The 12359-nt window shown below is 37.8% G+C and overlaps 1 protein-coding gene across 1 annotated transcript in view; it reads right to left on the minus strand.

Annotated features, from left to right (window-relative positions):
* The window catches only part of LOC130076444 (uncharacterized), a 33535-nt gene extending 21264 nt beyond the window's left edge, over positions 1-12271 (minus strand). The window contains exons 1-6 of the mRNA XM_056241520.1: positions 11937-12271; positions 11224-11356; positions 10082-10271; positions 9356-9412; positions 7047-7103; positions 5933-5989 (exon numbers count right to left, since the gene is read on the minus strand). Coding sequence (XP_056097495.1) covers positions 5933-5989; positions 7047-7103; positions 9356-9412; positions 10082-10271; positions 11224-11356; positions 11937-12051 — 609 coding nt within the window. The 5' untranslated portion in view covers positions 12052-12271. The remainder of the gene's footprint in view (positions 1-5932; positions 5990-7046; positions 7104-9355; positions 9413-10081; positions 10272-11223; positions 11357-11936) is intronic.
* Positions 12272-12359: the final 88 nt, after the last annotated feature.

Below are 12359 nucleotides of genomic sequence, written 5' to 3' on the forward strand. Positions count from 1 at the left end.
TACAGTGTCCTAGTAAACCGTTCCTTCCTCACAATGCAGTGTTTTCAGTTTAACACAATCTCATGCCTATTGTTTCCTACATAACTAACACTACAGTGTCCTAGTAAACCTTTCCTTCCTCACAATGCAGTGTTTTCAGTTTAACACAATCTCATGCCTATTGTTTCCTACATAACTAACACTACAGTGTCCTAGTAAACCTTTCCTTCCTCACAATGCAGTGTTTTCAGTTTAACACAATCTCATGCCTATTGTTTCCTACATAACTAACACTACAGTGTCCTAGTAAACCGTTCTGTCCTCACAATGCAGTGTTTTCAGTTTAACACAATCTCATGCCTATTGTTTCCTACATAACTAACACTACAGTGTCCTAGTAAACCGTTCCTTCCTCACAATGCAGTGTTTTCAGTTTAACACAATCTCATGCCTATTGTTTCCTACATAACTAACACTACAGTGTCCTAGTAAACCGTTCTGTCCTCACAATGCAGTGTTTTCAGTTTAACACAATCTCATGCCTATTGTTTCCTACATAACTAACACTACAGTGTCCTAGTAAACCGTTCTGTCCTCACAATGCAGTGTTTTCAGTTTAACACAATCTCATGCCTATTGTTTCCTACATAACTAACACTACAGTGTCCTAGTAAACCGTTCCGTCCTCACAATGCAGTGTGTTTTCAGTTTAACACAATCTCATGCCTATTGTTTCCTACATAACTAACACTACAGTGTCCTAGTAAACCGTTCCGTCCTCACAATGCAGTGTGTTTTCAGGTTCACACAATCTCATGCCTATTGTTTCCTACATAACTAACACTACAGTGTCCTAGTAAACCGTTCTGTCCTCACAATGCAGTGTGTTTTCAGTTTAACACAATCTCATGCCTATTGTTTCCTACATAACTAACACTACAGTGTCTTAGTAAACCGTTCCGTCCTCACAATGCAGTGTGTTTTCAGGTTCACACAATCTCATGCCTATTGTTTCCTACATAACTAACACTACAGTGTCCTAGTAAACCGTTCTGTCCTCACAATGCAGTGTGTTTTCAGTTTAACACAATCTCATGCCTATTGTTTCCTACATAACTAACACTACAGTGTCCTAGTAAACCGTTCTGTCCTCACAATGCAGTGTTTTCAGTTTAACACAATCTCATGCCTATTGTTTCCTACATAACTAACACTACAGTGTCCTAGTAAACCGTTCTGTCCTCACAATGCAGTGTTTTCAGTTTAACACAATCTCATGCCTATTGTTTCCTACATAACTAACACTACAGTGTCCTAGTAAACCGTTCTGTCCTCACAATGCAGTGTGTTTTCAGTTTAACACAATCTCATGCCTATTGTTTCCTACATAACTAACACTACAGTGTCCTAGTAAACCGTTCTGTCCTCACAATGCAGTGTGTTTTCAGTTTAACACAATCTCATGCCTATTGTTTCCTACATAACTAACACTACAGTGTCCTAGTAAACCGTTCTGTCCTCAAAATGCAGTGTTTTCAGTTTAACACAATCTCATGCCTATTGTTTCCTACATAACTAACACACTACAGTGTCCTAGTAAACCGTTCTGTCCTCAAAATGCAGTGTTTTCAGTTTAACACAATCTCATGCCTATTGTTTCCTACATAACTAACACACTACAGTGTCCTAGTAAACCGTTCTGTCCTCAAAATGCAGTGTTTTCAGTTTAACACAATCTCATGCCTATTGTTTCCTACATAACTAACACTACAGTGTCCTAGTAAACCGTTCCGTCCTCACAATGCAGTGTGTTTTCAGTTTAACACAATCTCATGCCTATTGTTTCCTACATAACTAACACTACAGTGTCCTAGTAAACCGTTCCTTCCTCACAATGCAGTGTGTTTTCAGGTTCACACAATCTCATGCCTATTGTTTCCTACATAACTAACACTACAGTGTCCTAGTAAACCGTTCTGTCCTCACAATGCAGTGTGTTTTCAGTTTAACACAATCTCATGCCTATTGTTTCCTACATAACTAACACTACAGTGTCCTAGTAAACCGTTCTGTCCTCACAATGCAGTGTTTTCAGTTTAACACAATCTCATGCCTATTGTTTCCTACATAACTAACACTACAGTGTCCTAGTAAACCGTTCCGTCCTCACAATGCAGTGTGTTTTCAGTTTAACACAATCTCATGCCTATTGTTTCCTACATAACTAACACTACAGTGTCCTAGTAAACCGTTCTGTCCTCAAAATGCAGTGTTTTCAGTTTAACACAATCTCATGCCTATTGTTTCCTACATAACTAACACACTACAGTGTCCTAGTAAACCGTTCTGTCCTCAAAATGCAGTGTTTTCAGTTTAACACAATCTCATGCCTATTGTTTCCTACATAACTAACACACTACAGTGTCCTAGTAAACCGTTCTGTCCTCAAAATGCAGTGTTTTCAGTTTAACACAATCTCATGCCTATTGTTTCCTACATAACTAACACTACAGTGTCCTAGTAAACCGTTCCGTCCTCACAATGCAGTGTGTTTTCAGTTTAACACAATCTCATGCCTATTGTTTCCTACATAACTAACACACTACAGTGTCCTAGTAAACCGTTCTGTCCTCAAAATGCAGTGTTTTCAGTTTAACACAATCTCATGCCTATTGTTTCCTACATAACTAACACACTACAGTGTCCTAGTAAACCGTTCTGTCCTCAAAATGCAGTGTTTTCAGTTTAACACAATCTCATGCCTATTGTTTCCTACATAACTAACACACTACAGTGTCCTAGTAAACCGTTCTGTCCTCAAAATGCAGTGTTTTCAGTTTAACACAATCTCATGCCTATTGTTTCCTACATAACTAACACACTACAGTGTCCTAGTAAACCGTTCTGTCCTCAAAATGCAGTGTTTTCAGTTTAACACAATCTCATGCCTATTGTTTCCTACATAACTAACACTACAGTGTCCTAGTAAACCGTTCCGTCCTCACAATGCAGTGTGTTTTCAGTTTAACACAATCTCATGCCTATTGTTTCCTACATAACTAACACTACAGTGTCCTAGTAAACCGTTCCTTCCTCACAATGCAGTGTGTTTTCAGGTTCACACAATCTCATGCCTATTGTTTCCTACATAACTAACACTACAGTGTCCTAGTAAACCGTTCTGTCCTCACAATGCAGTGTGTTTTCAGTTTAACACAATCTCATGCCTATTGTTTCCTACATAACTAACACTACAGTGTCCTAGTAAACCGTTCTGTCCTCACAATGCAGTGTTTTCAGTTTAACACAATCTCATGCCTATTGTTTCCTACATAACTAACACTACAGTGTCCTAGTAAACCGTTCCGTCCTCACAATGCAGTGTGTTTTCAGTTTAACACAATCTCATGCCTATTGTTTCCTACATAACTAACACTACAGTGTCCTAGTAAACCGTTCCGTCCTCACAATGCAGTGTGTTTTCAGGTTCACACAATCTCATGCCTATTGTTTCCTACATAACTAACACTACAGTGTCCTAGTAAACCGTTCTGTCCTCACAATGCAGTGTGTTTTCAGTTTAACACAATCTCATGCCTATTGTTTCCTACATAACTAACACTACAGTGTCCTAGTAAACCGTTCTGTCCTCACAATGCAGTGTGTTTTCAGTTTAACACAATCTCATGCCTATTGTTTCCTACATAACTAACACTACAGTGTCTTAGTAAACCGTTCCGTCCTCACAATGCAGTGTGTTTTCAGTTTAACACAATCTCATGCCTATTGTTTCCTACATAACTAACACTACAGTGTCCTAGTAAACCGTTCTGTCCTCACAATGCAGTGTGTTTTCAGTTTAACACAATCTCATGCCTATTGTTTCCTACATAACTAACACTACAGTGTCCTAGTAAACCGTTCTGTCCTCACAATGCAGTGTTTTCAGTTTAACACAATCTCATGCCTATTGTTTCCTACATAACTAACACTACAGTGTCTTAGTAAACCGTTCCGTCCTCACAATGCAGTGTGTTTTCAGGTTCACACAATCTCATGCCTATTGTTTCCTACATAACTAACACTACAGTGTCCTAGTAAACCGTTCTGTCCTCACAATGCAGTGTGTTTTCAGTTTAACACAATCTCATGCCTATTGTTTCCTACATAACTAACACTACAGTGTCCTAGTAAACCGTTCTGTCCTCACAATGCAGTGTTTTCAGTTTAACACAATCTCATGCCTATTGTTTCCTACATAACTAACACTACAGTGTCCTAGTAAACCGTTCTGTCCTCACAATGCAGTGTTTTCAGTTTAACACAATCTCATGCCTATTGTTTCCTACATAACTAACACTACAGTGTCCTAGTAAACCGTTCTGTCCTCACAATGCAGTGTGTTTTCAGTTTAACACAATCTCATGCCTATTGTTTCCTACATAACTAACACTACAGTGTCCTAGTAAACCGTTCTGTCCTCAAAATGCAGTGTGTTTTCAGTTTAACACAATCTCATGCCTATTGTTTCCTACATAACTAACACACTACAGTGTCCTAGTAAACCGTTCTGTCCTCAAAATGCAGTGTTTTCAGTTTAACACAATCTCATGCCTATTGTTTCCTACATAACTAACACACTACAGTGTCCTAGTAAACCGTTCTGTCCTCAAAATGCAGTGTTTTCAGTTTAACACAATCTCATGCCTATTGTTTCCTACATAACTAACACACTACAGTGTCCTAGTAAACCGTTCTGTCCTCAAAATGCAGTGTTTTCAGTTTAACACAATCTCATGCCTATTGTTTCCTACATAACTAACACACTACAGTGTCCTAGTAAACCGTTCTGTCCTCAAAATGCAGTGTTTTCAGTTTAACACAATCTCATGCCTATTGTTTCCTACATAACTAACACTACAGTGTCCTAGTAAACCGTTCTGTCCTCACAATGCAGTGTGTTTTCAGTTTAACACAATCTCATGCCTATTGTTTCCTACATAACTAACACTACAGTGTCCTAGTAAACCGTTCCTTCCTCACAATGCAGTGTTTTCAGTTTAACACAATCTCATGCCTATTGTTTCCTACATAACTAACACTACAGTGTCCTAGTAAACCGTTCTGTCCTCACAATGCAGTGTGTTTTCAGTTTAACACAATCTCATGCCTATTGTTTCCTACATAACTAACACTACAGTGTCCTAGTAAACCGTTCTGTCCTCAAAATGCAGTGTTTTCAGTTTAACACAATCTCATGCCTATTGTTTCCTACATAACTAACACTACAGTGTCCTAGTAAACCGTTCTGTCCTCACAATGCAGTGTTTTCAGTTTAACACAATCTCATGCCTATTGTTTCCTACATAACTAACACTACAGTGTCCTAGTAAACCGTTCTGTCCTCACAATGCAGTGTGTTTTCAGTTTAACACAATCTCATGCCTATTGTTTCCTACATAACTAACACTACAGTGTCCTAGTAAACCGTTCTGTCCTCACAATGCAGTGTGTTTTCAGTTTAACACAATCTCATGCCTATTGTTTCCTACATAACTAACACTACAGTGTCCTAGTAAACCGTTCCTTCCTCACAATGCAGTGTGTTTTCAGTTTAACACAATCTCATGCCTATTGTTTCCTACATAACTAACACACTACAGTGTCCTAGTAAACCGTACCGTCCTCACAATGTAGTGTTTTCAGTTTAACACAATATCATGCCTATTGTTTCCTACATAACTAACACACTACAGTGTCCTAGTAAACCGTTCCGTCCTCACAATGCAGTGTGTTTTCAGGTTCACACAGTGCTTGGCTCTACATCAAGTCTCTATATCAACTTTCCACTTTGTAGATGTATAATAAGCACACTTGACTATAATGAACATACATTAATCAAAAAAATACACCTAGAATAAATGTTAATGTCTCTTACAAAACTACACAATACCTGTTCTGCACTTGCTTCTGCCAAACAGGGAGTTTTGTCTGCAACATCTGTATTCATCTGTAAAGGAGAGAATGAAAATAAATACCGTTGTAGACATTTGCTGGAGATAAAGAAGCTGCTACTGTGTCGTCAGTTTAACAATCTCATGCCTATTGTTTCCTACATAACTAACACTACAGTGTCCTAGTAAACCGTTCTGTCCTCACAATGCAGTGTGTTTTCAGTTTAACACAATCTCATGCCTATTGTTTCCTACATAACTAACACTACAGTGTCCTAGTAAACCGTTCTGTCCTCACAATGCAGTGTTTTCAGTTTAACAATCTCATGCCTATTGTTTCCTACATAACTAACACTACAGTGTCCTAGTAAACCGTTCTGTCCTCACAATGCAGTGTGTTTTCAGTTTAACACAATCTCATGCCTATTGTTTCCTACATAACTAACACTACAGTGTCCTAGTAAACCGTTCCGTCCTCACAATGCAGTGTGTTTTCAGTTTAACACAATCTCATGCCTATTGTTTCCTACATAACTAACACTACAGTGTCCTAGTAAACCGTTCTGTCCTCACAATGCAGTGTGTTTTCAGTTTAACACAATCTCATGCCTATTGTTTCCTACATAACTAACACTACAGTGTCCTAGTAAACCGTTCTGTCCTCACAATGCAGTGTGTTTTCAGTTTAACACAATCTCATGCCTATTGTTTCCTACATAACTAACACTACAGTGTCCTAGTAAACCGTTCTGTCCTCAAAATGCAGTGTTTTCAGTTTAACACAATCTCATGCCTATTGTTTCCTACATAACTAACACTACAGTGTCCTAGTAAACCGTTCTGTCCTCACAATGCAGTGTGTTTTCAGTTTAACACAATCTCATGCCTATTGTTTCCTACATAACTAACACTACAGTGTCCTAGTAAACCGTTCCGTCCTCACAATGCAGTGTGTTTTCAGGTTCACACAGTGCTTGGCTCTACATCAAGTCTCTATATCAACTTTCCACTTTGTAGATGTATAATAAGCACACTTGACTATAATGAACATACATTAATCAAAAAAATACACCTAGAATAAATGTTAATGTCTCTTACAAAACTACACAATACCTGTTCTGCACTTGCTTCTGCCAAACAGGGAGTTTTGTCTGCAACATCTGTATTCATCTGTAAAGGAGAGAATGAAAATAAATACCGTTGTAGACATTTGCTGGAGATAAAGAAGCTGCTACTGTGTCGTCAGTTTAACAATCTCATGCCTATTGTTTCCTACATAACTAACACTACAGTGTCCTAGTAAACCGTTCTGTCCTCACAATGCAGTGTTTTCAGTTTAACACAATCTCATGCCTATTGTTTCCTACATAACTAACACTACAGTGTCCTAGTAAACCGTTCCTTCCTCACAATGCAGTGTGTTTTCAGTTTAACACAATCTCATGCCTATTGTTTCCTACATAACTAACACTACAGTGTCCTAGTAAACCGTTCTGTCCTCACAATGCAGTGTTTTCAGTTTAACACAATCTCATGCCTATTGTTTCCTACATAACTAACACACTACAGTGTCCTAGTAAACCGTTCTGTCCTCACAATGCAGTGTTTTCAGTTTAACACAATCTCATGCCTATTGTTTCCTACATAACTAACACTACAGTGTCCTAGTAAACCGTTCCGTCCTCACAATGCAGTGTTTTCAGTTTAACACAATCTCATGCCTATTGTTTCCTACATAACTAACACTACAGTGTCCTAGTAAACCGTTCTGTCCTCACAATGCAGTGTTTTCAGTTTAACACAATCTCATGCCTATTGTTTCCTACATAACTAACACTACAGTGTCCTAGTAAACCGTTCTGTCCTCACAATGCAGTGTGTTTTCAGTTTAACACAATCTCATGCCTATTGTTTCCTACATAACTAACACTACAGTGTCCTAGTAAACCGTTCCGTCCTCACAATGCAGTGTTTTCAGTTTAACACAATCTCATGCCTATTGTTTCCTACATAACTAACACTACAGTGTCCTAGTAAACCGTTCTGTCCTCACAATGCAGTGTTTTCAGTTTAACACAATCTCATGCCTATTGTTTCCTACATAACTAACACTACAGTGTCCTAGTAAACCGTTCTGTCCTCACAATGCAGTGTTTTCAGTTTAACACAATCTCATGCCTATTGTTTCCTACATAACTAACACTACAGTGTCCTAGTAAACCGTTCTGTCCTCACAATGCAGTGTTTTCAGTTTAACACAATCTCATGCCTATTGTTTCCTACATAACTAACACTACAGTGTCCTAGTAAACCGTTCCGTCCTCACAATGCAGTGTGTTTTCAGGTTCACACAATCTCATGCCTATTGTTTCCTACATAACTAACACTACAGTGTCCTAGTAAACCGTTCTGTCCTCACAATGCAGTGTGTTTTCAGTTTAACACAATCTCATGCCTATTGTTTCCTACATAACTAACACTACAGTGTCCTAGTAAACCGTTCTGTCCTCACAATGTAGTGTGTTTTCAGTTTAACACAATCTCATGCCTATTGTTTCCTACATAACTAACACACTACAGTGTCCTAGTAAACCGTTCCGTCCTCACAATGCAGTGTGTTTTCAGTTTAACACAATCTCATGCCTATTGTTTCCTACATAACTAACACTACAGTGTCCTAGTAAACCGTTCCGTCCTCACAATGCAGTGTTTTCAGTTTAACACAATCTCATGCCTATTGTTTCCTACATAACTAACACTACAGTGTCCTAGTAAACCGTTCTGTCCTCACAATGCAGTGTGTTTTCAGTTTAACACAATCTCATGCCTATTGTTTCCTACATAACTAACACTACAGTGTCCTAGTAAACCGTTCCTTCCTCACAATGCAGTGTTTTCAGTTTAACACAATCTCATGCCTATTGTTTCCTACATAACTAACACTACAGTGTCCTAGTAAACCGTTCCTTCCTCACAATGCAGTGTTTTCAGTTTAACACAATCTCATGCCTATTGTTTCCTACATAACTAACACTACAGTGTCCTAGTAAACCGTTCCGTCCTCACAATGCAGTGTTTTCAGTTTAACACAATCTCATGCCTATTGTTTCCTACATAACTAACACTACAGTGTCCTAGTAAACCGTTCCTTCCTCACAATGCAGTGTGTTTTCAGTTTAACACAATCTCATGCCTATTGTTTCCTACATAACTAACACACTACAGTGTCCTAGTAAACCGTTCCGTCCTCACAATGCAGTGTGTTTTCAGGTTCACACAGTGCTTGGCTCTACATCAAGTCTCTATATCAACTTTCCACTTTGTAGATGTATAATAAGCACACTTGACTATAATGAACATACATTAATCAAAAAAATACACCTAGAATAAATGTTAATGTCTCTTACAAAACTACACAATACCTGTTCTGCACTTGCTTCTGCCAAACAGGGAGTTTTGTCTGCAACATCTGTATTCATCTGTAAAGGAGAGAATGAAAATAAATACCGTTGTAGACATTTGCTGGAGATAAAGAAGCTGCAGGATAAAAACAATAACAAATGTAGATGTTGTAAGTCTGATTGTGGCAAAAAACTGAAACTACGTCTTGAACATCTTTGCCTACAATACAAAACTTTACTGTTTCTATTCTATTTTTTATATGGTCATAATGTAAAATGAACACCTGCATATAAAAATACTCACATAAGCACAAACACTACAGTTGAATAGTTTTGTAACCTCAATTTTGTACTGTTTACATTTATTGTTGAAGTTATTCATTTAAAACATGAATTAAATAAACCTTATTTTTATTTAACTGGGTTGAAGCAACCTTATTTAAAAAAATATGAACAATTCTTGTTTTAGGGATATAGCAAATAAGGAAAACTGAACAAGAACACTACAAGGTCCGCTAAAAATCAATATCAACAAATTTTCAGACCACTGAAGCAAAGTTTGATGTAAAGGAAATCTTTCTTCATGTAAATGTTATTCAGACATCCAAGCTGTGACAGTAATGTTACTCTGTAAAATAATTAATATAAAGACAAATGTGTACACAACAACAATCCTACATTGTCTAGATTCTTTGAAAATACTTCTAGAAAATGCTCTATTGCATATTGGGGGAGAACATTCTTTACCTGGGATCTCCACGGCCATTCTGATGGTCCGTAGTTGTAGGTGACTTCTTCCCCAGGAAAAATATCCAAAATAGCAAAAAGGCACAAGTGTGGGCTGTTATTGAATGTTACAACCTTCATTTTGCAGTTAGGTTTGTTACTGTCATTTACAAGCCTTCCCAGACTGCCATCCTCCTCCGATGCATCCATGCTGCATAAAAAAGGTCCATATCATTATAAATAAAATGACAAATAGTAGAACATGACAATGGTGTTTGAAAATTAACATGTACGAACTTCATCTACTGGATAAAGAAACAAAAAAATTAGAGATGCACCAATTACAATTTTCTAGGCCGATTCCGATTTCTCTGAGTTTGACCTGCCGATACCGATTTTAGCCGATTCCCTTTTTGTTTTGTTTTTATAAAACAATATACTTTACACAAACCGAATAATAAAAAAAGGTCAAACACACTAGACATACAAATTCTGTTCATGTTTGAGCACTTTTTGTGTGAAATCATATTTATTTTGTCCATCAAAAGTGTGCTTTCACTTTAACTGAGCGTGAGAAGCGCAACACAAATAGACTCGGCGCCGAAACCCCACTTCAATGCTGCTCATGCGACACTCCTGCTTGACACTCACGCGCTGCTCCTGCTCCCGGTGTGAACATACTCATTGATTAACATGCATGCCGAAAATGTCAGACTGATAACGTGAAAATCGGCCAAATCCGGTCACCAACCGATCAATCGGTGCATCTCTAAAAAAATTTACTCTAAACATGTTGAACATTGGCCCTGTCCCAAATGGCACCCTAAACCCTTGCGGTCATCCTCAGAGTCCACACTTTCATGATGTAATTCCGCTTTGACTGTGGGGTAGAATTCTGCAGTGGAGCTCACAGCTTCAACAGAAGTGCAAATCGAGGACGCATAGCAGCCGCAAAGAGGGCACTCGCGAGCAAATGAAGAATGGGACACCCTACGGTCTTGTGGACTTAACGGACACGCGGCAGCCATTGTAAGCCCTCAAGATACATGTGAGCATGAAGTGTGCCATTTGGGACAGGGCCTATATTGCAAGTTTTTGCCATTATGTTATGCATATATTACAATGCATTATCAAAGTATTACTCAAGGATAAAAATTAATTACCAACACATTTGTCCTTTCCATGGAAAGTCAAAAAGAAACACTCCAGAGGATTCTTGTTCCTGTGTGAATAGGCCTTTATACTCAACCACAAAATCCCCTTTTAAAATGAATTGCTTGGTGAACACTCCTCGTCCTGAAAGATGAAAAAACATATTTAATATAAGAGCCTCATTGTCTTACCATATTAACACTTGCACTGTAACATGTTCTACAACTACCAACAAAATGAACACATTGTATATAGTGTGTACCTGAGCTGTTATATGTATATATATGTATATATATATAAATAGATAGATAGGATGAACAACCCAGTGATCTAATATACTGACACGTAACTGTTTGCATTCAATTAAGATAAAAACTATGGTGTTTATGGAAACCCTGTGTATTTGACACTTTAAGCGCATGTTAGATCAGTGTGTGAATAAAGTGTTTAACTGGCAAGGCTTTAAAACACATGCAAACAATAAGCTGGAGAACTGAGATAATTTGCACTTTAGCATAATATTATGATCTCTCTACAAATGCAGAATATTATAATAGTTCACAATCTTAAAGCGTGATATCGCACAGCCCTCCTTTGGCAGTTGATCATGTGACGCACTGAATGCTCTCATCACTCCAGTGTGACTGTACATGTCTTCAAATGTACTGTTGTACTGTACTCTGACATTACAAAACAGGACAGATACTTAGAGTATTTGGTGTACCTTTAAATCTGTTGATGTATCGCTGCTCAAGATTTGGCTTGTCAATTCTTGACTTAATGTGGTCTTCTGCATCTTGCATAGGCTTTAGCCTTTGTCGCCTCGAGCCACTCTCCATTTCTTGTATCTGCAGAGTTGAAGGTATAGTATTTTAAAAACAGAATGAAAAAACACTACATAAAAATATTTAAAAATACATAAATCTAATAAGTTGCACATCCATACAGTCCCTATCCATCTTATTTTACAATACCAGTTCCTATTTTTTTTTTATAATTTGCAAGACTTCTGATTCACCAATACCATTACAAGTAAAACAATACTATTTTATGTATTGCTGTTTTTTATAGTAAGGCAGCCATATACAATTCAACTAATATATTTATTTTTATTAAACACGTTTAAATGTATACTTCCCAAAGATTT

This window comes from Rhinichthys klamathensis, unplaced genomic scaffold (genome assembly GCF_029890125.1).
Source record: "Rhinichthys klamathensis goyatoka isolate OS25496 unplaced genomic scaffold, OSU_Roscu_1.1 h1tg000652l_1, whole genome shotgun sequence".
Taxonomy (NCBI): domain Eukaryota; kingdom Metazoa; phylum Chordata; class Actinopteri; order Cypriniformes; family Leuciscidae; genus Rhinichthys; species Rhinichthys klamathensis.